The 27,836-nt window shown below is 37.4% G+C and overlaps 1 protein-coding gene across 2 annotated transcripts in view; it reads left to right on the forward strand.

The window, feature by feature from the left end:
- The first annotated feature begins 267 nt into the window (after positions 1 to 267).
- tnfrsfa (tumor necrosis factor receptor superfamily, member a) overlaps positions 268 to 27,836 on the forward strand; it is a 46,458-nt gene continuing 18,889 nt past the window's right edge. The window contains exons 1-2 of one of the 2 annotated variants that reach the window (XM_028463265.1): positions 268 to 541; positions 22,361 to 22,532. In XM_028463265.1, coding sequence (XP_028319066.1) covers positions 521 to 541; positions 22,361 to 22,532 — 193 coding nt within the window. In that variant the 5' untranslated portion in view covers positions 268 to 520. The remainder of the gene's footprint in view (positions 542 to 22,360; positions 22,533 to 27,836) is intronic. The other variant, XM_028463266.1, reaches the window with a different exon arrangement.

Below are 27,836 nucleotides of genomic sequence, written 5' to 3' on the forward strand. Positions count from 1 at the left end.
ATTACATGGGCTGGTTCATGTGACTGGAGTTAGTTCCCCTTCAGTAAATGAGCAGATGGACACATCAGGCCAAGGGAATGTGAGACAGAAATGCTGTAAATAAAATAAAACAAATAAAATCAACTATTTTGAAAGAAAAGAAAGTGTGCAGGCAGCTTGTGTTAAAAACGTGCATAATGAAAAGACTTATTCACTCGTATTAAAATCAAAGCGCTGTGATTGGTTTGTGAGACTTGTGACGTCACTCGTCACACTCCAGGCAGGGAAGAGTGCTCAGTGTCGCTCGTGCGGGGGCTCTGTCGCCACTGCTGGAGAAAAACGCCGGAAATCTGGACCCAAAAACGGACAAAAAACTCCCTAAAAAAACTGCGGACAAGCTTTAGGTGTTGAAGTCGGACTTATGAGGTCATTTGACCTGTTAAGTGTACATGCGTGTGTTTTGAAAAAGACTTAAAGCTGTTGGCTCGCATCGCGAAGTTCAAGTCTCCGGGATTTGTCGCACATCGTGAACTTCCCAAAGATGAACTTCGGGACGGTTTGTGTAAGTAAACGCAATTAAAATGTCTTCTGGGACTAATGTTCTGTTTAAATCACGGACTTTTCATCTGTTCATGCGTATATTTGTTGAGTTTTTGTAGCAAACCTGTACTTAAAATGTGTGAATCAATGTAACAATTTGACACTTGATACTTCTACACAAACTTTGTCACTTTTAAGTGAGGTGAAACACAACCACAGCTGTTAAATCATAACACACACACACACACACACACACACACACACACACACACACACACACACACACACACACACACACAAAGTCAAACTTGTGTTGTTGGTGGTGTTTATTCCTGCAGATGATATATTTACTTATGTGAACTGTTCATGTGCGTTTTCTCTTATTTTGAAGTCATTTTGTTTTCCTTTAATGTGTTTTTTGAGTCATTTTGTATTTCTGGAGTAATTTTCTTATAGTTTTGTGTGCTTTTGTTATGATTTTCTGTATTTTTGTATCTTTTTTTTTTCTATTTTTGGAGTTAATTTATGTATTATTCTCTTGTGTGTTTTTCTATGTCTGGAGTAAGTTTGTGTGATTTTGCTTTTATTTTATGTGCTTTTGGATTCATTTTGTATTTTTTTTTTTTTTTTTTTTGGAGTAAATTTGTTCTGGTTTATGTGTTTTGGAGCCATATTGTGTACTGTATAGGGATGTCCCGATACAACTTTTTCACTTCCGATACGACGCCAATATTGCAGCCTTTCGTATTGACCGATACCGATTTCAATACGATGCGATGTCAGCACGAATCATACATATTTTGTAGTGTGGAATGTTAGAAAAGGCTTGATCAAGTGATGTCACTCAAACAGAGAACAATAGTCAGCAACAAGTAGGTATGAGAAAAACTGACCCATTTATTATTAACCAATTGGTTACATACATTTTAACCTTCAACATAATATCTACAGTATTCTACAATTGAATAAATATAATATATATTGGAGATTTTAGATGCCGTCCAATAAAATCCGATATTCGTTTTCTGGCTGTGATCGGATCGGGACACACCAAGTACTTTTTTGTCGTTTTTGTTTTTTGGAGTCATTTTGTATGTCTTGGGTCTTTTTTTTTTTTTTTTTTTGTTTTGAATTTTTTTAAACTGGATAAAACACAACCGGCATTGTTAAATCATGACATCAAACGTTCCACAAGTGCGCACTTACACACACACATGAACACACACAGGAAGCCAGAGTTGTGTTGTTTGTTGTTTGTTGTTGAGGAGGTGGTGTTAATTCCTGCAGATGATATATTTACTTATGTGAACTATTCATGTGGTTGCTGGTTCTAGTTTCAGGGCTTTTGTGCCTTCTTCTATCCATCCATCCATGTGCTGTATCATTTACCACCAGCGGCCCTACATTATGGCGCACCATCTGTGTTGGACATCATGTGGGCATAACTGTTCAAACATGTGTCTTTCACGTAGCATTATCAAGTGCAAATGGCAGGGAAAGCATGGGTCGGTCACTTAAACAGAGTATTACAGGGTAATTGTTATTTTACATAGATCTTTGCCCCAAAATTAATGAAAAAATTAGATTATTTTATTTGAAATGTGAATAACTGAGTTTGACACCACAGCTGCCTTTGATCAACTCGTGGGAACAAGTCCAGAGCTTTTAATCGGTTTGATCTCAAAAGAATCTCCAGCAATTCACCTCAAGCAGACATAAGCAACTGTTCTCACAGCAGGGGGCCACAAAAATGTGATTGTCTTGTGATCTGAGGGCCACATTATCAACATTCATGTCAGCATTTAGAATAATCACCAATCTGAGCATTAATACAGCAAAGAACAATTGGTCCTTTTGTGTCATTTTGTTGGCATTTTGATTGTTTTGTGGAGTCATTGGCCGGGGGGCCAAATCTGGCTCTTTAGAGTAGTGTTTCTCTTGTCTTTTTGTGTGGTTTTAGATTCATTCATTCTGGTTTGTGTGTTTTGGAGCCATATTGGGTATTTTTCTCCCATTTTTTGTGTTTTTGGAGTCATTTCTGTATATTTCTTGCAATTTTGTTGTGATTTTATGTGTTTTGGGATTCATTTTGTATCTTTTTCTGTGTTATTGGAGTCAATTTGTGTCTTTCTCTCATTTTGTATGTTTTTGAAGTAATTTTGTATGTCTGGAGTCATTTTTTAATTTTTCTTGTAAATTTGTGTGGTTTCATTGTGATTTTCTGTGTTTTGGGGTTCATTTTCTATCTTTTTCTGTTTTTGGAGTAATTTTGTTCTGATTTATGTGTTTGAGCCATATTGTGTATTTTTGGAGTCCTTTTGCATGTCTGGAGTCATTTTTTATACTTGTCTTATAATTTTGTGGTGTTTTTGGAGTCAATTTGTGTATTTCTCTCTTGTTTTGTGTGTTTTTGGACTCATTTTGTATGTCTAGAGTAATTCTGTGTATTTTTGGTGTTATTTCATGTGTTTTACTTTTTAGATGAATAAAATGAGGCAGAGGGCCACATGTTGCCCATGTCTGTCCTAGACAGTTAGTCAATTCAAGCAGTGTAAGCCTCTCACTCCGTCTACTTTTTTTTTTTCCATCTAAGTTTATTCCACTCCGACTCTCACAGAGGCGTCTTTTCATTCCTTCACTTCAGCGTTTTTTTTCCCCCCAACTAAATCCTCAAAGTGCAAACGCTGGATGCTCACATAAAAATGCCGGGCTTCAGAACGTGTTTGAGATATTGCTAAAGCCACATTCAGACCTAGTGGAAGACGTTGGGTCTCTTTGTATCGGAGAGTGATTTAAGCTTTGCTAGATAACTTCGGTCCTCTGAGGATCCCTCGCTTTATGAATGTTCCTGTTTAGACTATCGTCCTCTGATGGGCTGGGAGCTGAAGGGTTTGTTTTCCTCCAGTGTCTGATCTGCGTTTTAAGTCACGCAAATGTTCCATGACTGAAATCAGATTTGCTTCACCGGGTGGCAAAGTCAATGTTTATCTCTTTTGTAAACCACAGTACATTCTGGAGGCCAGGCCAGCAGGCCCTTGTTGCTAAGGGACTATGAGGAAATTTTACCCCCCCTCCCAACCCTTCCCCAACACCACCTCCTTTCCACTTCTCCCTAATCCCCCTCAGACACCCCTACCCCCATCACACACACACACACATCCAATGGCCCAAGTGTACGTGCCTGGCGGTCCAGTAAACTTCCTGTCTTGAATACACAGATACGCAGATATTCGTGGCATCAATTTACTTGGAAGGAATTGTCATGCCCTTGCAAATGTACACAAGATGGTTATCTGAGAGCGCACACTCCTCGTCTGGGTGTGGGTTCACACAGGAAATGGTCGGCTCTGTCTCTGTGGACAACGGGCATGGGTTGGGGGGACAGACAGACAGACATCTGGGACAAAGTTGAGTCCGAGGAAAGGGACACGAGGGACAAAACGGACAGATCAACGAGTTGCTCACGCTGTAACCAGAGTACTATTAAAGGGACAGTAAATGATGCAACAGTGTGCAACCCACGCAGTGTCAGAGAGCAGGTGGTGGGTAGAGCTGGGTATCGACTCGCATTTCCCAAATCCATTCACGATTCAGTTCCGTTTTTGATTTGATTTAGGTTATTTCAGAAGTGCTAATTTTACTTAAATATGGATGAGATTCTCAGAGATCTAATGTTGTACATAGTAGAAACTAACTCTAAACTTGGTGCAGTATTAAACATAGATTCTATAGCACTGCATTACACGCGCTAGGGAATCAATTTTAGGATTTTGTGAATCAATATCGGGCCGTTTGGTGGTGGATCATGAGCTGTGTTTCCATTACCCTTGGGAAGCTGTTTGTTAATAAATGTGCCTGTGTGGCATTTTGCATCAGAAATGATACTTTCTGTTAAGACTTCATTTGAATTAAAATTATGGAGATTTATATCATATATCACCATTTTAAGAAAAAAATGATCGAGATATGAGTTTTGGTCCATATCGCCCAGCCCTAGAAACACCTGAATTTTGCAAAAAAGTATTTACGCTTTCATGGGTAGGTATTTCTAGACGTTTCGATATTAAAATGTATCTCAAAAGTGCAATGGAAACACGTTTTTCGCAATTACACGTCACAGGACATGATGTACCTGGTCACATGACCACTTCTCTCCAAGATAACATGGCGAGGTACGTGAGACATTTCTTAGCATTATACTTAAAAATTATTACTGCCACATTAGATGTGAAATAAAGGAATACAGGGTAGGGCTAGGTGAATTTGCCTAAAAAAATCTCGAGATGCGATTCTTTTTTTTTTTTGTAATGCACTTAAAAATGACTGCAGACATCAGATATATTGTCAAAACTTTATTGCTGATTGTCCTCAAAAGTTAAAATGCATGAAACAATCCCAAAATCAAAAGTAAATGAGGCTCTGTCATTCAACTATTTCAAGCTTTAACCCAGGTTTGAGCAAAAGTGCAACAACAACTTCACAGTAGCTTAAATTTTCTGATTAAGAAATCAGATAACTACATATTTTACAACATATAACATTACAATTAAAAAAATAATAAGCTCTTCCCTTAGCATTTCCGCATAGTGCAAATAAAAGATTAAACATGTCTGTAGCACACATATAGCCTTCTCAAAGGGTAAACACATGTAAACAAAGTGGGGGCTGGCTCTCGTATTTGCAAAATAAAAATCGCTTTTAATCGATTAAATCGATTTTTTTTTTGCCCAGCCCTAATACAGGGTGTTATAAGGAGGTTTTGAGCGTGCGTTTTCCTGCAGCGAAGTCTCACAGGATGAGATTTCACAGGAGTTGCGAGGCTCTAAAACAACCTTCAATGTTTAAAGCCCAAAATACTTTGTCAAAACTTTAGAAATATTGCTTTTATTTAGTGAAAACTGTCATGGAAACCCAGCTACGGATGTCACACGGCGCATGCAGAGGTTTTATTAGTGACATGGGTTAATGGCTCCACAGCAGCCTGTTGTTGTTGTTGCTGACTCACTGAAGGTGTGCCACCTGTTCAGATGGCAGCGAGTCACGTAATGCATACCAACGTGGGCAAGTCACAACGCACGCACGCACACACACACACACACACACACACACAGTAATTAGGGTTAATTTACTCTATCAATATTAACTGAATGAGAACACCCACTTCATTGTTCAGTGTTTCACAGTCTGTAATTTACTAACTGGCACTGCTACATATTTCTTTGAAGTGTATTCTTTCACCGATAGCTCGGCTATGTTTATTGGAGTCGAGTTAACGGCCAGATTTGATTACATTCCCTGCTGATTCCTCTACTGCGTCTGTCCCACCTCATATCTGACTTTAAAATATCACAGATTATTAACATTTCTTACCCATGACATGTATTCCACACTAAAGCAGGATACAGTAACACACACCAGGATTGTCTAAGCCGGCACATGTGTCAAACTCAAGGCCCGGGGGCCAAATCTGGCTCTTTAGAGTAGTGTTTCTCAAATTGGGGTATGTGTACCCCTAGGGGTACGCGATGGCACTGCAGGGGGTACTTGAGAAAGAGAGAGTGAAAGAGAGAAAATTAACAAATGAAAGCATTAAAAATGTCGTTAAAAATGGTAATCACGCTTAAATATTACTCACAAAACGACAACAAAAACTCACAAAATAAGTGAATAATTAAAAGAACAGACAAATGACAACAAAATGACACAAAAAGAGACAAAGAGAAAAATACTTACTATTACCAGCAACACACAAAACAACAACAAATGAGAGAAAAATACACAAGATCACTACAAAATAGACAAAAATAACAGAGAAACGGCATAAGAAACAACCTAAGGACGCCACAAACACAGAATAATTTAAATATTACCAGCAACACACACAAACGACAACAACACACAAAATAAGAGAAAAATATATTGAATAATAAAAAGAACAAACAAAATTCACAAAATGACACCAAAAACACACAAAATGATGATAGAAATGAACTTCATTAGAACATAAACTGAAAATACAAGGATAAGTCTTGGTTCCACACCATGCATGGAATGACTTTAAATGATAAAAATTGATAGAAATAAATCTAAATACTGTTTCATTCACTTATTTAAAGCAAATGAGATTCTTTAAAATGTGTATCATCACTCATTCATTCCATCATTATGCTCTAAATGTATTTTTTCAGAGCCAGAACTTGAGTGAAAAAAGTTTGAGAACCACTACTTTAGAGCATCAAATTCAGCTCTCAAGAAAGTAAAAATGATAGAAAAACATGAAAAATGTTAATAAAAAACTAATTTAGTTGTAGATGTCTCAGCCCCTCCAAATACAAAAAAAGTGCATTTAAACTCTACAGTATTTGCAGTTTTCCAGTTCTTACATCATTTTTAATGTCAAAATCTCAAAAATCTTGCAAATGTTCCTCAGAGAATGTTCTCATAATTTCCACAAATTCCCTAAATTTGGGAAATTTAGGAGAAGACGGTGATGACGTCACAGACAATTGTTGTCGGTGACTAATTCTGTTATCGATTTTTGTCAACAATGTCAACTAATCGTTGCTCCCATAATTCATACATGGAAGTGTCAACTAGGGCATATTTTGTTGAATTAGCTCTTTTTATCCCCATTTAAAATTTGCAGCTCACTTGAGCTCAAACTGGTTTGTATTTGACCCCTGAACTAGAACTAAAATGAGTTTGACACCCCTGGTCTAAGGCAAGACAAATGTATTTGTACATATACAAGGCAATTCAATGTGCTTTACATGATTAAAAAGTGCAACAGGAAACAGTTTAAAAATCAGTAAAAACATTAAAATCAGCAGTAAAAACTTTAAATCAACAATAATATGATTAAACATCTCCCTCACGGTCAAAATCTGATGAGAGTTTTTTTTCTCCTGCTTGATAAAGTAGGTTATCAGGACAAATTCACTCTTAACACACCTCAGACCACAGGATAAAAGACATAAAATAATCTGGCATTTGGAGGAAAATCTGGACTAAAACTGTCCGTTTAAGGTCAGCAGTTAAATCCCAATTTGTGCGTGTGAACAGCTCGAATAAGAAAAGTAGATAGAGTCGATAGCAAAGCGAGTCAAGCTTTTTGGAGGCTACATTATTCTGTCTGCACGTCTTCAAGGGCAACGATTGTTTGGGTATCTTTACAGCCAACAAGCCAGAGGCTGTTGAAACGATTAGATTACAATCAACTAAAGCTCTCATAAATTACAGCATTTTCACTGACTTTTGGAAAGATCCTTTCTTTAAAGTTTAAAGGATTTATTCTTAACTTAAGTTGTGCATGTTGAGAAATGATTTGAATGAAAGCCCGTTGTAAAAAGTTATTTTTTTGTTCCACCAACACAAATATATGAAACGATCACCGTGAAAGACTTCAATCATAAGACTTACGAAAGAAAACACGCACAGTTGCAGGGTTTCTTCCATGTTGTTTTCCTACAGAATGCTGCCAAAGAGTTGGCTTCCTCTACCTGTCACACTGCTTCCCCCTCAAAGACGTGTGTGTGTTACACACTTGCTTCCATAAACAGCAATTTAAGCCTTTATAAATCTTGGTATTTGACAGTGTTTATTCCTAAAGCCTCCCCCGATACTGCATCCTCCTCCAGTTATGCAGTAATTCTTTGGAGATGACACAAAATTACTCCATAAACGCACAAAATGTTAACTGAAAATACACAAAATGATTAATATAAAACAAATTCTCATAAAAAATACACAAAATAACATAAAGACACATAAAACAACTCACAAAATGTCAACCCAAAAAATAATAACAATAATAATGACGGGGCACAAAATGTCAACAAAAATATACAAAATGACATAAAAACACACAAAACGACTCACAAAAACACAAATCGTCAACCAAAAGTAAAATAATGATGAGACAATTCACAAAATGTCAACAAAACGACACAAAACGACTCCAAAAACACCAACCAAAAGTAGAATGAACAATACATGAAAGGTCCAAATAATTACAAAATGTCAACAAAACGCACAAAACAACAAAAAATCCATAAAATGATTTAAAATAGCACAAAATTTCAACAAAAATACACCAAACGACATAAAAACACACAAAACAACACCAAAAACACACAAAATGTCAACCAAAAGTAAAATAATGACAAAACAATGCACAAAATGTCAACAAACATACACAAAATGACATAAAAACACACAAATGGTTAACCAAAAGTAAAATACTGATGGGACAATACACAAAATGTCAACAAAAATGCAGAAAACGACATGATGATTAAAAAAATCCCACAACATCTCAACAAAAAAATGCACAAAACAACTTCAAAAACAGAAAATGTAAAACTAAAGTAAAATAATGACAGAACAATGGACAAATGCCAACAAAAATAAACAAAACGACATAAAAACACACAGAATGACACTAAAAACACACAAAATGTCAACCAAAAGTAAAATAAGGAGGAAACAATACACAAAATGACATGAAAACCAAAATGTTAACCATAAGTAACATAATGACAGAACAATATGCTTAAGGACTCCAAAATGTCAACAAAACGCTCAAAACAACTTCTAAAAAAAATCCAATGTCAAGAAAAAAACACAAAAGGACTATAAAATACCATAAATGGCTCTAAAAACATGCCAAATTATAACAAAAACTAACTAAAACACAAATGCACACAAAAGGAGATGCACGACAACAATGAAAACAAACAAAATGTCAGCAAAATGAAACACAAAAGGACATACACAACAAAAACAATGTCAACAAAGTTGAAAAAAAACACTTTCCTATACCTCAGAACCTTATTTGACGTCATCATTTATTGTTTTTATGGTTTGTACTTTTCTAATTTTATATCTGGTTTTGCCTGGAGGAACTAAATGAATGAATGTTGCTTCTCTACCAAATTAAACGTCCTGCGACGGATCATTAAAGCATTAATCTGAAATCACAAGGTAGAAAGTGGCTCACGCTGCCACACTGTTTAACGTCCAAGCTTTAATAACCGTCTGTATACATTTGATTACGTATGAGATATTTTCTCATCCAAAAGATATTAATTGGCTTTATTAATCTGATTGATTGTAGATGAATCCAGCGCTCCAGAATATGAATGAAAATAAAAAGTGGACATGTTTAGGCTCCGTTTAAAGCAGGTGTGGTCCTGGAGGTCCCCCGTCTTGATATTAGAGGCTTCCTAATCAGTTACAAGGAAAGTGTTAAATGAATGATTAGCTGGAAAAGACCTGCTGGTGCTATGGCAATGCTTGGTTAGCAAAGTATTTTTTTCCACAGTCCTATTTTTCCACATTTTTACAGCGATTAGTAAATCAAAGGAAGCGATAATTGTGACTTCTGGCTTCGTAACGCACACGCAAAAGGATTCTTTGTGTTGTATGATTGCTGCTGTAAACAGGAAAAGCAGAAAGACATGCTAATCACGCTAATCACTTGATGACAAGCACCTCTAACACCTTATCACATAATCTAACCAAACCTGAGGCTACGCATTTATTCATTCTTTGACTTTCATTGTGGTTTTTGTGTCCTGGGAGCGAGATGTGACATGATCTCGACTCATTCTCATGTTTCTGTAGCTCACGCTGCGTGTCATGCTGTCACAATATCAATGTCAATATCAATATCAATGTGACATTGTTGGAAACATTAAAAAAAGATCTCCAACAACAAGTTGATCTGTAAATAAAAAATATTTTGCCAATGTCAACACCAACAAAACTACACTAAATGGTAGAAAAACATACAAAATGACAACAAAAATACACAAAATTACAGAAAAACATTCAAAATGAAAAACAGAAAATACAAATTTACAGAAAAACATACAAAATAAAAATACAAGAAATGACAGAAAAACACACAAAATGACAAAAAAAAGTACACAAAATTACAGAAAATCATTCAAAATGAAAACAAAAAATCACAAATTTACAGAAAATCATTCAAAACAACCATAAAAATACAAGAAATGATAGAAAAACACACAAAATGACAACAAAAATACACAGTTACAGAAAAACATTCAAAATGAAAACAAGAAAATACAAAATGATGGAAAAACAACAAAAATACCCAAAATGATAACAAATAAATTACAAAATGACAGAAAAACAGAAAACAACAAAAGTACACAAAATCATAGAAAATAACAAAATAAAAATTGACAGAAAAATACCCTAAAAGGCTTGCATAGAATACAGAAAGGACAAGGGAAATGCACAAAATAACTGAAACACACAAAAGCCAAACAAAAATACAAATGATGACTTCAAGTACACAACAAAGGAAAACAAAATGACAGCAAAAAATACACAAAATGGCAGAAAAATCACAATGACAAAAATATGCATATCAACTTAATAAACGCACTAAAGGAAAACTAAAACAAAATGTCCACACAGATACACCAAATGACAACAAAATACACCAAATTGCTGGAGAAAAACACCAGAATGATGATTAAAAACATATTAACAGGCTTTTATGAATTGATCAGAGTTCATTGTTAACAATCAGTGTTTTTTTGTGTGATATTGCACATGACACAACATGAAATTGCGGTGGCTGAGGGCTTGTGTAACTGTGTCATATCCTCAGACTTTGTGAGTGAATACTGAAGGGATTATCGTACTGGTGTTAAGTCTGAACTATCCAGACCTTTGTCCTGGGAATGGACTTATGTTTACAAAGCTATAATTCCACTTTAAATACAAACTATTGACGTCCATCTGTGGCTGTGTCGACCTGCCACATTTTCCACATATTTGCAGCGATGTGTTTATAGAGAAGCCAGTTAAAGCGCCTGCACTTCTTCGTCTTTCTTCGCCCCTCGTGGTCCTAATGGAGCCAATGTGATTCTTTCCTCAGAGGTGATGGATTCTTGCTCCTACTTTAATTTGTTAGTCATCCTCTTTTTGCCCTTTTCATCCTCGCCTGAAGTTATCTTGTGAGCCTTTCCCTGTGACGGCGCTCTAATCAACATTTGAAGAGGATAAATTGAAAGCTCCCCTGCACATAAATTCAATTAGCGGATTGGCGTCCTTGTTTATTCCTGAAAAACAACGCGTGATTCACCAGAGTGTTGTGTGCACGCACATGAGGCCTTCACTCGAGGTTCACTAATCCAAACCTGAATGCTGCTCCTAACAGAGGAAAAAGAAACACTTAGAAAAGTAAAAAGAATGAAAAACAACAGTTTAATATTCTTTCTTTAATCTGAAGTTAAAGATGAGCTTTCTGACCCTGGGCTTTACCATAAAAGAACAAACTCCTTTAAGATGGAGATGGGCAACTTTTGTCACAAAAGTGTGATTGTGTGATCCAAGGTCACATGGTCAACATTCATCTCAGCATTTACAATAATTAACACAGGAAATAAACTTTTTGTAAGTTTTCTTTCAATTTGTGCATTTTTGTTGTCATTTTGTTTGGTTTTTTTTTGTCATTTTGTGTATTTTTTTTTTAATGCTGTCAATAGATTAAAAATATTGTGAGATTAATTATGAATTATGCTCTGTGATTAATTCATCTTTTTTTTAATCTCACCTAAAATCTGCTGAGAATCGCCCTCAACATGAGGTATTTTCATTTAAATTACTTTATTGTGGCAGATCGAAACATTGACGTTTACCAAAGTGTCTTTATAAAGTCATTTATTGTTTGTTTTTAACAGAATTGAACCATTTCATTCCTCTGTATGTGAGATTAGACACAAGGGCTGGTGACACCTTTAGTTTAGACCATCAGGGGAAATATTGATGTGTACTTTGGTCAATCTACGAATAATAGAAAATACCTATGAAATAAACCATCTGGTCCATATGTAGTGCTATAAGTTAGCACATCATAAATAGTAAGAACACTTTTATGATCAGTACAATGAATGAACACCGAACTTGTTGCCTTTTCTCTCCTTCAGATAATATATGATAAATAAAACCATCAATCACAGTGCTGTAAATTAGCACATCAAAAATAACATTGTTCATCACCAAATAAAGTAGTGTAATAACATCAAGTAATTACTTCTAGTAGTAGTAGCATCCCCACATCCTCTACCACTGTCCACTACAATCATTTATCCACTGTCACTCATGGATTGATTCATTTTGGTTCTGAACCCTGTCATCTTGTCCAGTGTGGACTGGCCAGTCTAGTGTAGCGTCCGAACAGAAGAATAGAAGGACCGCTGTCCGTGCTAGCTGCTACATAGTTAGCATAGAGGTGGAAAAGCTCCGCTGGAGGAGGAAGAGCTCCGCTGATCCACAAACTCTTTCTTGCACAATTTGCACACAACTGGGCTTTAGTTTTCCATCTGGTGTGTATATTTTAACTAAAATTAAAGCGCTCAAAAACTTCTCCTCAGGTTCTACAATTGTAGCCGGGACATCAGTTTTATGGGTACACCGGGAACGCGTGAATGAGAGGTTCTCCGCTGTTTGGGGTGCAAAAAATGCAATTATTTTTTTAGAGCCTTATTTTTTTCTGTAATTAATTAATGGCAATTAAAGCGTTAAAGTGACAGCCCTATTTGTTGTCATTTTGTATGTTTTTCCGTCATTTTGTGTATTTTTGTTGTTTTGAATGTTTTTCTGTAATTTTGTGTATTTTTGTAGTTGTTTTGAATGTTTTTGTATGTTTTACATTTTACAAAATGACAAAAGAAATTACAGGAAAGACATGATAAAAATACATGAAATGAGAGTGAAAAACACAAATATGACAAAAATACACATCATGGCTACAAAAACACTATAGGAAAATAAAAAATACACAAAAGATTTTTTTTAAATGACAGCAATAAACACAAAAAGCAACAATGCGATTGGTCAGTCCTTTGGTTTTATTCTAAATGCTGACATGAATTTTGATAATTTGGCGCTCAGATTAAACAACCAGACAACTGATATATTTGGCTTTTAGGGTTTTTTTTTCTTAAATTGTCTTGCGTATAAAGGTTTTTTTCAGTTTTTTCCACAAAATTAAGGTGACATACATTTTGCATTTCAGATATTGATTGATTTCTTTATGTTTCGGTAAATGGTGTCCAGCCATGTGATCTTACTTGTAACTAGAACAAGAGAGAAAGTGTGGCTCCACTGTTCGAGATGCATTACAATCCAAGGTTTTGGGGGGAAAATGATTGTTTTTCTGATTGTAAAAGTTGCGCCAACTCTTTAAAGCTGCTCCACCAACAAAAACAATTATTCTGCACCTGCTTACAACATTCAATCCATTTGAACTTTTTCTCAGCCCCCCTGCTTTCCCTCGTGAAAACAATAGCACCATTTTTGTGTGGCAGAAACGTCACAGCTTGGATCGTAAAAAGGCCTTTCAGGAAATTCATTAAAAAGCTGTCGTTATCGGGTTCCTTTTCCACCTTATTTTAGATGAAGGAAAATGTCACAGAACCTGCTTTTTTGACACACTGTGGCCTTCATCTGCACTACAGTAATCACACCTCATGAGGAAAGTCAGGAATTCATGTTGCTTCCCCGAGTTATAAATACCCAGGCTAGCGGATATGTTGTGGCTCTGCTGGGGTGGCGGTGCGCTGCGCTGCGCGGCCATAGGCTGCTGCTGCTGCTGGTGGTGGAGTGGGAGGGGGGAACAGTTGGAGCTGCCATGAAGCGTCCGTATTGTCTCAGGCTTCCTGTTCTCCCTGAGAGGAGGGGGCTGCTGTTTTTCACACGCTCCGACTCATACTGGCTGCATACAGTATGTGCTCATCTCTGTGAGTGCGTAGGTATGCGTCTTTCACAACTGTAAATTGGCCCGCTGTTATCTTGCCCAGGGGTTCTCAACCTTGTGGTCAGGACCCCATTTGGGGTCGTGAGACACTGGGAGGTAATCAGATTCCTTCAAGAAACTAAGAATTTTATTTATTTATTTATTTTTCCCCTTTTTCTACAACTACACAAAACTTGCCATATTTTTTCCTATTTTCATCACTTTTTCTTGCGTTATTTGTGCTCCTTTTTAATGCATTTTTGCTGTATATTTTACTCCCATTTTTGCCACTTCATCATCAAATCTCAATGCCTTTTTCTGTTGATTTTTCCTACTTTCAAGACATTTTTAGCACGTGTAAACCCTTTCCACCACTTTTCCCACCTTATGTTGCATATGTTGACCCATTATTGTCACTTTTAACCTCTTTTCACCATATTTCATTATTTTAGAATCCCATTTCACCACATTTTTGGTAACTCATTTTTATTTCTGATTAAAATAGGGATTTACATATTTAAGATGACTATGTACTAAATAATAATAAACTTCCTGGATAACAGTGGATGTTATTCAGATAAATACATCAATGTGGTTATCACAGATTCATAGAACAATGGACCATCATTTTACTCTTAAAAATCTCTCCCCTTTATTCCCCATTATAGATGGCCCACCTTCAGCTACAGTAGGGGTCCCGATCTCTGGACCTTTATTTTGGGGTTCGCAGCCTGAAAGGTTTAAGAACCACTGATCTTGCTAAGACTTTCCCATTGAGTGTTACTGTGAATAATATTGTCCCTGCAGCTAGTGTCAGATTTATTCCTCCTGACAGATGCCTGGTATTACTTGTTCTGATCTTTTTAAAACAGAATGTTAGTCATAGAAAGGTATGTATGATTAGCTAAGGTCTCCTGGGAATGCTTGGATTCATTTGGAAAGCAGGAAGCTTCCACGGTCCTGTCAAGGTTGGCCTTGAAGCGAAGGATTGGAGACGAACCAACACAACAGTTGCATTTTTCAGATTTAGAGACGCGGTTACAAGCGAAAGTTTGATAACAAAGCTCGAAACTTTCACTCCAGATGAGGGCGGTTCACAGAATGAATTTTCACCAAATTTTGCCAGATTACTTTTTGCCTTGTTCTAACTGACGTTGTAAGCAACTGTACCCAAAATGGATTACTCATTCATAGGAAAAGACTAATAATGACTTTACTCACCTTTATGTCATTCAAAGTTCTGATATCTGTGAAAGTTGTGCATTCTTCGGTTGAGCATTAACAATAGTGAAAAAGTGTGCCACCCTTAAAATATTTAGTACAGATGTTTAAAATGTCAATAGGAACAAGGAAAAATGCAATCTAGCAAAATATGGCAAACTTTTACTTATAGCATTATATTGTGAACCACCGTAATGTAGATGGATGTATTTTTGTAAAATAAATACACAATGAGCTTACACACGTCAAACACTTGAGGCTTCACATGGTTTGGTGAGTCGACAAATGCAGTTTTTTATCCTATTTGTTTACATGGAACCGGAAACACACTCACGTATTTAACAGAAGCTTTCGCCATTCTTCATGTTGATGATAAATGAAACTACGTAGACACCCTAAATAACGGTAGTGTTTCTTTCATCATTATGTCCATACATTTAGCATTTTAATGAAAAATCTTGCACACACTAAAACCGACACTTTGACAATGACCATGCGGTATATGGATTGTGACGTATGAAGGGGTTCTGGTTTAATCAAGTCACCTGAGATGCTTCTCAGTTGTGTATTTATTTTCATTACTTGATTTTTATTTTTAAACAAAGTCAAAAGGAAATTGCAATATGACAGTGTAAGAAAAAAATTGATTCGGCGATAAATCGCGACATTTCACTGCGCAATTACTGTATCAATAAAAAAAAATTTCAAAACAATTTTTTAACGAAAAAACATTTAATTGTGGCGTTAAGATTTGCATAGCACGTAAATGTCGAGCCACTAGGTGTCAGTGAACCACATAAGACCTTGTTAGTTACCATTTTCTTGTTCTCGCAAGTTTAAAAAAATGAAATAAATTGTATTCCATGCCATATTCTTCTTGTAACGGTGACATTTGTAATTATTGATATTGCGATGTACTGTATATCGTATTGTTTAGTATCGGTATATATTGTATCGAGACTTGTGAATCGTATCGCTGGATTTATGGCAATGCACGCCCCTAGAATATAATCCTCACATGCAGGTTTTGGGAAATTATCATGCATTAATACGCTATTTTTTTCTTTTTTTTCCTGGAAATTAGTGGCTAAGGAGACGGAAATGTCATTAAAAAATCCCATGATATGCCAGACAATACGGGACAATATTTCGCATTTCCAAGATCTTTTGTGCATTGTGACGGGTGGCCTAATGTCTAATACCGTAAGTGTAGAAAAAAATGGATCTTGTCAAATCTCGTGCTACGTAATCTTATGTGATTTCAGCATGTGATTTGGTGCACTTCTACAGCGGAGACGAGACATATTAAATTAATAACAATAGCTAATTTTAATTAACTGTATGAAACATGTTTGACACAATTTCAGGAAGTTTAATAGGGTAATAGGGTAAATTCTGAGATTCAGTTGGGGAATTTTAGAAGCGCTTCATTGATTTTACACGTAGTAGTATTTTATAGTTTGTATATTTGTGTTTCTGAGCAGCAGCTTTTGTTTTCCTTCTCCTTTTACCCAGTGTTACATTTTCCCAGGACCCAGAAACACTTAATCAGTGTTTATGTGTGGAGTGCTGCTTCTGATAGAATTTATAATGAAGCACAACATGCCTTTGCTTCCCAGAAAGAAAAGATTGAAATCATCTCCCTTTCACTTGTGTGTGTGTGTGTGTGTGTGTGTGTGTGTGTGTGTGTGTGTGTGTGTGTGTGTGTGGTGTGTGGTGTGTGGTGTGTGGTGTGTGGTGTGTGGTGTGTGTGTGTGTGTGTGCGTGCGCGTGCGTGCGTGTGGAGCCACTTTTGGAATAAAGACGCTCACTGTAATTTCCTGGGGGTACGCAGTGATCACAGCCCTCTAAATGGCCCATTGATAACCTGGGTCAGCTGAAAGGAAGTCCTGTCATTTAGTCACAAATACATACTCAGTTTTACGATGCGTTTAAGGGCTTCGCGCCAAGGCAATTTGTAAGAACCCTGGTTGTACAGAGGAAGCGGAGGCGCGCTACTGCCGTCAGATAATCAGAATGTCCCTCATTATTTCATTGCGGCTCTTATTAGTTTAACTTGGGTCCACTTACTAGCTGGTGATACGTGCACACTGTATGACACAAAGGCTCATAGTGGCGGCTAATGTGCAGCAGCAGCAGAGCCCACTCGTTGTACAGAGGATGACTGAAGTGGACTCAACCACTTGGACTCATTCCAGGGATTGTGGGTTTGGAGAGGTTTCTGTGTTGAGGTTACGGTCACTCTGCTCTTCCCTCTCACTTCACTCTAGAGGTAAAAACCAAGCCGCATTGTGGCTGCCCAGAGGGATTGTGTATATTGTAGGTTTGTGATGATATTGGTGTAGACAAATGGCTGTTATTTCCTCCTGTGTGAAGGCAGGCCACGTTCAAGCGTTGCCAAAAGCTTGGGAAACCACATATCGTAAAATGGACAGGGATTGTATTTAACTCAACTGTCAACGTTTCACTTAGATTTGACTCAGCGTATGCAGAGATGAGTGAAAACACTATGTGAGATGGTATTTTATCAACCACTGCATGGTTAGAGGTGATGATCAGCAAATCACTACTGTGTAACAACAGGTTTATCAAACATCGCAAATAAAAGCACCAAAAGTAGAATAACTATTTTAAAGAAACTTTCTATCAGTGCAGTCTAATGGTGTTTAGTCTGCTGCAGTCATCTGTTTTCAATAGTCTAATGCATACATGGGCCCTCAAGCAAATTCACAACATGACTCCAAACATAAACAAAAGAACTCGAAAAATGCACCAGATAAGGAAAAATACACACACTACGACAGAAATATACACACAAATTACTCCAACAATACACAAAATGATGAAAAAAATAAATAAATAAACAAATGCACAAAAGGGCAACACAAACATTTCAAAAATAAACAAAATAAAGAAAAATATACACAATGACTGAACAATTCACAAAAATAACTCCAAAAGCACACAAAGGGACAACGATGGCACACAAAAGGACAGAAAAATGCACAATATTACTGCAAAAACACACAAAATGACAAAATAAAATACACAATTACTGAAATGACAAACAAAATGATAGAAAAATACACAAAAATGCACTGAAGGACAACAAAAACACGCAATGATTTCTAAAATATGCAAGAAAAAGAAAAATACACACAATGACAGAACAATTCACAAAAAATTACTCCAAAAACACACAAAAGAACATAGATGGCATGCAAAATGACCAAAGAGTAAAAAAAAAACTTCAATTACTTCAAAAACACACACAAAATAACATAAAAATATACAAAAATTACACCACAAACAAAAGGACAGCGATAGCACACAAAATGACAGAAAAATACACAAAAATGACTCCTAAAACACACAAAAAGGACAACAGTACATAAAATGATAATATACAACAAGACTTGAACTAAATGCTGTAGTTTGGAAACAACATACACATTACAGACAATCAAATGTGTGAAATAATAAAGCTGTATCTACAGAAACACACTGGAGTGTCAGAAGTTAAAGCATGACTGAATTACAAACAATTTGCTGACTAGTGAAAAAACGTGTTTGCAGCTAAAATTGTCCGACTCTAAAGCAGACAAAGCTAAGTAAATAATGTCACCTCAGCATCATCTGCGTATGTTGAATGAGTTTTTGGCAGGCTACGTTACTGATGGATAAACGTCATGGCGTTGCGCCCCCTTCACAGACATCATGCAGAGTCTTTCCCCCTTCCTTTTTTTCTCCGCATGTGCTTTAAACACTGATACTTGTCACTTAATCCGAACTCATGCACTTTGTGGTTTCGAGTCTTCAGAAACTCACCCTCACTCTGATTTTATTTCCCTCCCCTTTTCCAGCGCTCTCCTGCATCTCCACTCCATCCTCCCCTCCCCGAGCATTTGGGTAGATATAAATGGTGTGATTGAGACTTCTCTAACCAGGCCCTCGGCCTCTCCACTCCTGCCTTTCAGCGTCTTTGGAAAGTCTGACGTAGGAAAAACGTAGGTTGAGAAGAAGAAAAAAGAGCCCGAGCAGGAAAAGTTTTTTGAAGGACAAGGCATGGCGTCCCTCCAGAGAGTCGGTGTTGTCTTTTTAACTCAGCTTGTCCCACTCCATCTGGTGATTTGTGTCACTGCTCAAATACTAGGATTTGTTTTTCTAAAGGAGTTTATTTTTCAAAATTGTCTCCACAAAATGTTTTAATTTTTTTTAACCAATTAAAATCCTGTTTGGATGCCAGTTTTGCCATAAATGTTATGCAAGAACAACTGAATCCAAGAGAACTTCCTGTTTCAACCTGCCTGCATTTTTATGCAGCTTGTATTATGCTCTCGTTGCAGTTGACGTTATAATTAGTTTCTTTATTTAACACACAATAAGGGATTGCGTAAAATGTAATTGCAAACTTATAGAAAACAATGTGTCAGGAGCAGCCATCACGCTTATACACAGGATCTAACCCTCAGCACGAACACATTAAATGCATACACACGTCCACATATGTGTATCCTTGAGTAAGAAGGAATCCAAAATTGACAATAAACAAACATGAACTGATACATTCAACAAACGGAAATATAGAAACTATAAAAGAGTTGTCAAAAAGAAAACAAATAATTTCATGAATTACATCTTCCAATTAATCACATTTATCACATTAAGAATCTTACAGACGAGAAATGTCCTTTGTCTGAAATCCTGCTCATCTACTGTCGTCAGCCACTCGTAGGGTCTCCAACTTTCCTTGATCATGGAAAACGGACGGAAAATGCGTAATTCACGTTATGTAACTGGAATGGCAATCTAACATGACACAGATATACCTATCATGCATGTTTTGGACAATATCACACATTTAAATGCTATTATAATTTTGGGCAAAATTAAATAGAAATAGCTATATACACAGACGAAACCCTCGCTTACGTGTTTTGGGAACATGTCACACAAAAGTATCTGTTATTCTTCCCATTAATCAGGTGTTTAGACGGACATGTCTAATTTTGTAATCTTGCCTGATTTATGAGTAACCATTCCTGCTTCCATACATCATTTGAAGCATATTAATAATATCAGTAGTTGACTCTATTAGTTCTATTGTATTTCTCATGTTTGGTATAACTAAGGAAGTTTAACAGCCAATAAAGCCATTAAAGAAAAGACGATAAAACAGAAACAAAACTGAATCAATAGATAACTCTTAAATGGAAATCCAGAATTTTTGAAATGGAAATTTGGATTCCCTTATGCTTGTTTAAATCACATCAATATTTTTTTTTTTCCCAATGCACAAACACCATTAGTAAGGCCTCTAGTTTTTCATTTCAAAATTCTCCAAATTCTGTTTCAGGGTTTTATCAATTTCTGTTGTTTTTTTCCCCCTATTTAATTGTCTTTCCTTTGTGTGGCGTAAATACTGACGTGATAAATATTGATTAATTAGGTTAAATCTTGTAAATAAAATAGATTTTTTGATGCGTTGGAAGTCCAGTCCGCTTACATCTCGTGAGATTTCGTAGTGCGAGATATAGCGCTATATATGAAAACTCCATTTACATGTTGGAAACACAAAAACTAACCGTTTAATAGGAGAATACGGTGTACATGTGTGATATTCTCCCAGAACATGTAGGCGAGAGTATGCTCCGTTTCATGTTTCACGTTTTCCGTTTCAAGTAGTTAATTACTTGGTTTCCGTCTGTTATTTGTAATAATGGTACATTTGAGGCCTTATAGTCATTGGGTGGTACCTTAGTGTTATACCAGTGAATATTAATGGACACGTCATGCAGTAGATTCTCTCTAATGTTAATTACTGATGGGAAGATTTTATTCTTTTGGCAGAAAACAAGGAGAAACAAGGGGTTAACATGTTATAATCCATTTTCAATGTAATACACATGAGCACCAAACCAAAAACTCCTTTGAGTCTAAACTCTGAAGTCAACATTAATGGTGGTATCCTTTTGTTTGCAAACAAATCTAGAGTATTTGGAATTTTTTTTTATCATATTGAGATGAAACATCATGTACAAAGAACAAGGGCCTATTTCTTGTGGAGTGGACCGTTTCTCTACAGCTTCCCACTCCTCTTCCCGAGCCGGTTTTCTTCTGCCCTGGTGGAGTTGAGGCTGGGTGGGGAGCGGGAGAGACAAAACCTCCCAAATCTGGGACTCTCATTTACCCGAGAGGTGTCACGTTGCGTTGGAGGCGCTTCGCCATGGTGTCGCATGTCGAGGCATTCAAAGAGCCGGGCTTTAAGAATGTGGGTCATTTGAAGTCGAGGCACTAAAGTGTGTTGTTTGCCGATGAATGGGGCCTTCTCACATAGACATGGTGAAAAGCGTGTGAATAAACACCAGTGCCTGGGGGCCACACTAAAGTGTTCAGCCGTATTCTTCTATGTACCCCACCTACACAAGCCTGTCATTATCTTACACATGAATGGATTTGGGGAATTGCATTTGATACGAGCGCTGCTGTTACCTTATCAAACTCACAGTCACATGAAGCCCATTCTCCATCTTTGCATCCTTTTTCTGAAAGGAAAACCAGAACATTGAGTAATTACATTTGGTCGCCTGTTGCGCTGCATGCAGTTAGCGTGTAGCCTAGTGCTCTGCACAAACAAGCTTATGTTCCCGTGGCAGATGTTCAGATCAGATGTTTCAAATTAAACAGCAGATTGCTCACACAAAGTTTCCTATGAAGATTGACTTGTCTTTTTTCTGTCCTCTATCTAATAAACTCAAAGGACGAGTGTGTTTGCTCATAAAATCCCTAACCGCCTCTTTGTTTTTATCTCTTTCTTTCCTTTTCTTTTCAACCTTGATGAAGCAGGTATCATTGGCGGCGCTCTTCATCGGGCTCGTTTGCCACGCAGCTGAACCGCCAGCAGCTCAGTGGTCCAGCGATGAATACAGAAACCTCACCGTGCGACGTCACAGACTATGTGTGGAGAACGAGCAGTACCTGCATCAGGGACTCTGCTGCCTCAACTGCCAGGCTGGTAAGAGCCAAAATCAACTAACCAATAAAAAAACAACAAAACTGGTCGTTTATCTGCTTTCTTTGGCAAAATCAAGTCGGAGACTGACATTTGGTATTTACTTTGTTGCTTTTTGTGGGTTTGCATTTAAAGAACAACTTTACAAAAGCAGAATTAACTAGAATATTAGCATTTCCTGAAGAAAATACATGTGCGGATGCAGGTGCTGGCCTGCGTCACACTGTATTAACTTAGCATTAGCATTATTGTCACACTGCATTAACCGAACATCAGCATTAGCAATAGCATTAGCCTAATATTAGCATTAACCGAGCTTTAGCTGTAACCTAGCAATAGTATTTAAACTAGCATTAGTATTAGTCTAACAATAGCATTAACCTAGCATTAGCATTAGCCTAGCATTGGCATTACTCTGGCATTAGCATTTGCCTAGTAATGGCATTATCCTAGCATTAGCGTTAACACTAACTTAGCATTAGTCTAGCATTTGCCTAGCATTAGCATTAACCTAGCATTAGCATTGGCCTAGCTATAGCATTAGCCTAGCATTGGCATTACTCTAGCATTAGCATTGTTCATAAATCAACTCTGGATGCATTAAACCCTCTAAACTTCCAAATCTGTTTCAACCCAGGTGTGCTGAACGTTGAATCCCACTTGATCGTAACTTGGACATACACTGATTAGCATATGTGACACCCACTAAACACCATATAAGTGCACGTGTTGTACCATGTGCAAACAGCCGACAAACCTGAGGGATGCCACCAAAAAAAAAAAACTTTAGTTGCAGATAAAAGCAAAATGCCTACTCCAGAGAAACTGTTTTTGTCTTACCTAAGAGAATTCTATTCCAAAAATCAATTGGGATTAACAAAATTCAAAATATGAACCAGTTACTCCAGGAATAAGATGGACACTTTTATACTCTGGTTTGTATGCATGCCTATGATGTTATATGATCAAATAGATGTGTTGAATTGGAAGAAATTGGGCTCTTTTCTTTCTTTTCTGTTCAGATAAATGGGTAAAAATAACAACCTTCAAAGCCCTGGATCTTGTCTTCTGAAATAACTCCAATTTAACATAACTTAGTGCCGACATTTAGGATGGCAGTTCCAGGGAAAGCCCTGAAGATTTAAAAAACATAAGCTGAACCACATGCCGACACATTCTGGAAAATCCACTGTGGAAAGAATGTGTGACTGAAACGGAAAGCTGAAGGCAAAAAGTGGGTAGCGCATACAGTTTTTTGTTTTGTTTTTTTTTTTATTGTGTCTTTTTTGCTAAATATATATATAGATTATTTTTTGACTCAAAATATCCAATTAATCCTTTGATCATAATATGTTTCGCAAAAATGTGATTACTGGACACTGTTTTTATTGCTTCATTTGACACTCAAAGGAATTTGTTTTGACAATTTAGTGTGGGATCAAGTCGCACGTCACTAAAAGCTAATGAAGATACATCAAACACTCTAAAATGGAAGTAAGGCTATGGTAAGGCATAGAAAATGTTGAATTTTATTATTTTTTAATTTAAAGCAATAGTAAATCATTAAAAACTAGTGAAAATATGACAACCTAAAGCTTAGGTAAGGCTATAGTTAATTTTTTAATTGTAAAATAAAAATGACTTTTTTGGACAATTTGTAATAAATAAATATATAAAAAAAATATTAAACCTCACAACAGCAACAACACAAAGCAGTGAGCTGCATTGTTTTTTGGAACTCAGCAGCTAAGGAGTTAACATGTGACAAATGGATGCAATGGTGGTGATGTCATCAAAGCCTTTCAACCCTGTACCTTCAGTCTTTCTAAGGAAGCAGCCAGAAGAACACCAACTGGGATCTTGAGCAGTCTATAAACCACTGTCAAGCATAAGTAATAAGATTTTTTTAACAATGAATCCAAGTAGTTCACAGCAGTTCACCAAGGGTGTTAATATCCAACACCAGGAGAGGGACGGCCCGTCCACCTTTTTCCAACAAAAGCTGGAAAACCAGAACAAGCATGTGAAGAAACTACTCACAGGCCGACAGCACGTCTGCTTTGAGCTGCACAACATCAACCACAAGAATAAGCAGCTGGAGAGGCTATTGGAAACGCGGCAGCAGCACTTCAAGGAACAATATGAGAAGATTCAGCTGGAAAAGACTAAGAAGATCCTCAAAAATCTTGAGCTGGAGTCTGAGCTCAATGCTGTGCGCCACGAGCTGCAGACCAAAGATTTTAACTACAAACTAGAGATCGATCGTCTCAGTGATGAAATCGAGGCTGAGAAGGCAAAAACTCCAAAGATCATTATGGTTTCCTCCCAAAATGACATCCAGCAGGAGGTGATGGTGCTGAAGGAACAGCTAACCCTCGCAGAGGAACTGAACCTGGAGCTCATCAAGAAAACGCCAGCCTGGAAGGGAAAATGCACTTCCCTGGAGGAGGAGAACAAACGCCTAAAGCAGGAAACACAGCAAGTGGAGGAATTGCTCGCCTTGCTCGAGCAGCAGAACCTTCTAGAGGAAGAGTTAAGCTACCTGGAGGAGGAAAAAAGTTGCAGGAGATGAAGAAAGAGTGAGATGAAACCAGAACAGAAGCAGCTGGTCCAACTGAATCCGAAGCAGCAGCAGAAGAAACGGGAAGCCAATTCTGAGAAGGGAGAGGAGCAGCAGAAGAAGATGTTAAAGACCGTGAAAAGCTAATTCAGCCATTTTCTTCTAAACACATTAAATAGGTCATAAATGTGTTCCTTAAAATATGTAAAAAGCCATTTAACCATTTATAATTTCATTGTAGATCTAGGCTTGTGTCTAGGTGTTTCAAATTTCTGTGTTCAGGATTTATTGGGTGAGTCCGAAATCAAAGCAGCGTTACGTAATGGAGCCATCTTTAGCATAAACCCGATCCTGCTGCTGAAGCGTATAAATACATTCAGCGCATTAGCTTCGGTGGTTTCCCGCTCGCTCTCGAGTCCCAGATAGCATCTCTTACGACAGTTTGCAGCTCGCGAACTAGTCAGCTAACCAGTAAACCAGTCAGCTAACCAGTCATGTCTCCTCCAGAGTAGTGATAATAACAGTACACACAGACTTTTTCTTCATAATTGACTCCATTTGGCGGTGCTTCATGTGTGCTGCAGCCATGAAAGGACATAATAAAACTCTGGCACTTTTAGTGTTGAAACAACTCTCGTATCGCTCCGCAAAAAGTTGAAAGAAGGCGGTGTTGAGTGAAAAAGGCAATGACCAGGGCTGAGGTTTAGGCAGACCAATCACAACGCTTGCGTTCTGTGTTACCTCGACACACAGTCGGGATTTTTGGTTGTCAGTTTCTGGCTCTGATGGCTCAAACGGGTAAGGCTGGGTCCGTCATATGACTCTGCTAGCGCTAGCTTGAATTGTTACTGTAGGTTATGTCCTACTACAGTACACAGAGGCGGCGCCCTTCCCGCGTGTCGGCGTGATACCGGCTCCTCTAACTGACACGCCCCCACCAATTCAGAGCATAGAAGTGCTTGTTTTTCCATGATTTTGAGACCTAATACTTTCAAATTTGGCTTAATGGTCAATGACACATGTTTCTGTGGTGTGACAAACTCATAACACAAATGTGTTTCTGCTTTCCACAGACTTTAACGATGAGTGATCTATGGTACTGGATCTGTGAAACCTCTTTTATTTATCTTGAAATGATTTTGGATTAATTTCACAAGAGGAATAAAGTGCAGTCAAGTGTCCTTTAATCACATCTAAGTAGGGTAAGAGAAGAATTTTTAATAGTGGTCTGGTATTTTAACAATAAAGATGTGGAAGAGACAGTTGGTCCATCCAAGGATGGGTCTGAGTGAGAGAGCCACACCCTTTCTTCATCCACTTCTTCCTCACCAAACCCTTTAGTTTAGACAACCCTTACCTTTCATCCACCTGACCCTGCACCGCCTCTTTTCTGTATCCAAACCTTCATCCTGACTTTAAGCCCCCCTCCCTAACCAGGACTTTTGGTTTCCACACCCTCCCCCCTTTCCTCCTGTCTCTCAGGGTGTCCTGTCTGTGCTTTACTGCAGAGGTTTCTCTGCTGTGCAATTTAAAAGAAATCTAAACTAAAATGTCCATCAAATGAGGCAGCACCGTGGCGTAGTGGTTGGCACATCTACCCCACCACAACACTTCACTCCCTTCTGTGTAGAGTTTGCAAGTTCTCCCCATGCTTGCTTGGGTTTTCTGAGTTTTCTCATTTCTTCCCACTGTTAAAAAGAAGAAAAAAAACATTACATTTGGAGTCTGAATGGGAGTGTCAGTGGTTGTCTGACTGTATTTATGTTGGCCTGTGATGAACTGGAGCCCTGTCCAGGGTGTACACCCGCCTAGCGCCTAATCACACCTGTGATAGGCGCCAGCAGACCCCCGGAACTCTAAGAAGGAGCAAGCAGGTTAGAAAATGGATAGATGAACGTACATAAAGTCAACTATACCTTTTCTAAGTTTGAATAATACAGTTCTACTCTTTCACAGCAAAAGTTTGTTTTCTTGTGTTTTTTTTTTTTTTTTTTTACCTGCGATCCACTGAAAAGGGTCTGTGGCTGAAGGGTTAAGTCATTTTAGGTTGATTTCAAATCAATAGTCTGTCAGACATCATAAAATAAACACTCTTGTCCATCTTTTCAAGTCAGAAACTGAGCTATATCCTTTTAAAGGGTCTTGTTTGATATTTAACGTGTGAGAAACATTTACGATGTGAAAATGATTAATTCTTGGACGCGACAGATAGAATTTGAGAAACACATGATTAAGGGGAGTAGCACCCAGACACACAGAGGTGAACAGTGTGTATTGTCTAAGTGATGCCGTACGGTGTTGCAAACACATGGCTTCACAGCTGACATCACATGCTTTTAAAATAATCTAAACTTCACTTTGAATACATTATCCAAACATTTTTTGTATTGGTGCATGAAGGGCAGTTTTGGCATATACTGTATAAACAACAAATACAAATATTCTTCCAAACTGAAGCAAAGTAACTCAAATTAGTTTTACATAGTTATCATATCTAATAAAATAAGAACAAATACAATAAAATGTAACTGAAATAATATTAAAAATTATTTAATTTTAAGTAATTAATAAATAAAATACTTAAAAAAAATATATCAGATATCTGCTAACACAAGCGCAGTTTAGAAAACAGGGCTCAGAGGGCCAAAAGTAGCCCGCCGGTCTCAGTTTGAGACGCATCACTAACATAAGAAGGATGGTAACGTTGGTGAGGGTGACCAAACTGGGGTGGCATTAAAGACCAGTCA

This window comes from Gouania willdenowi, chromosome 12 (assembly GCF_900634775.1).
Source record: "Gouania willdenowi chromosome 12, fGouWil2.1, whole genome shotgun sequence".
Lineage (NCBI taxonomy): Eukaryota > Metazoa > Chordata > Actinopteri > Blenniiformes > Gobiesocidae > Gouania > Gouania willdenowi.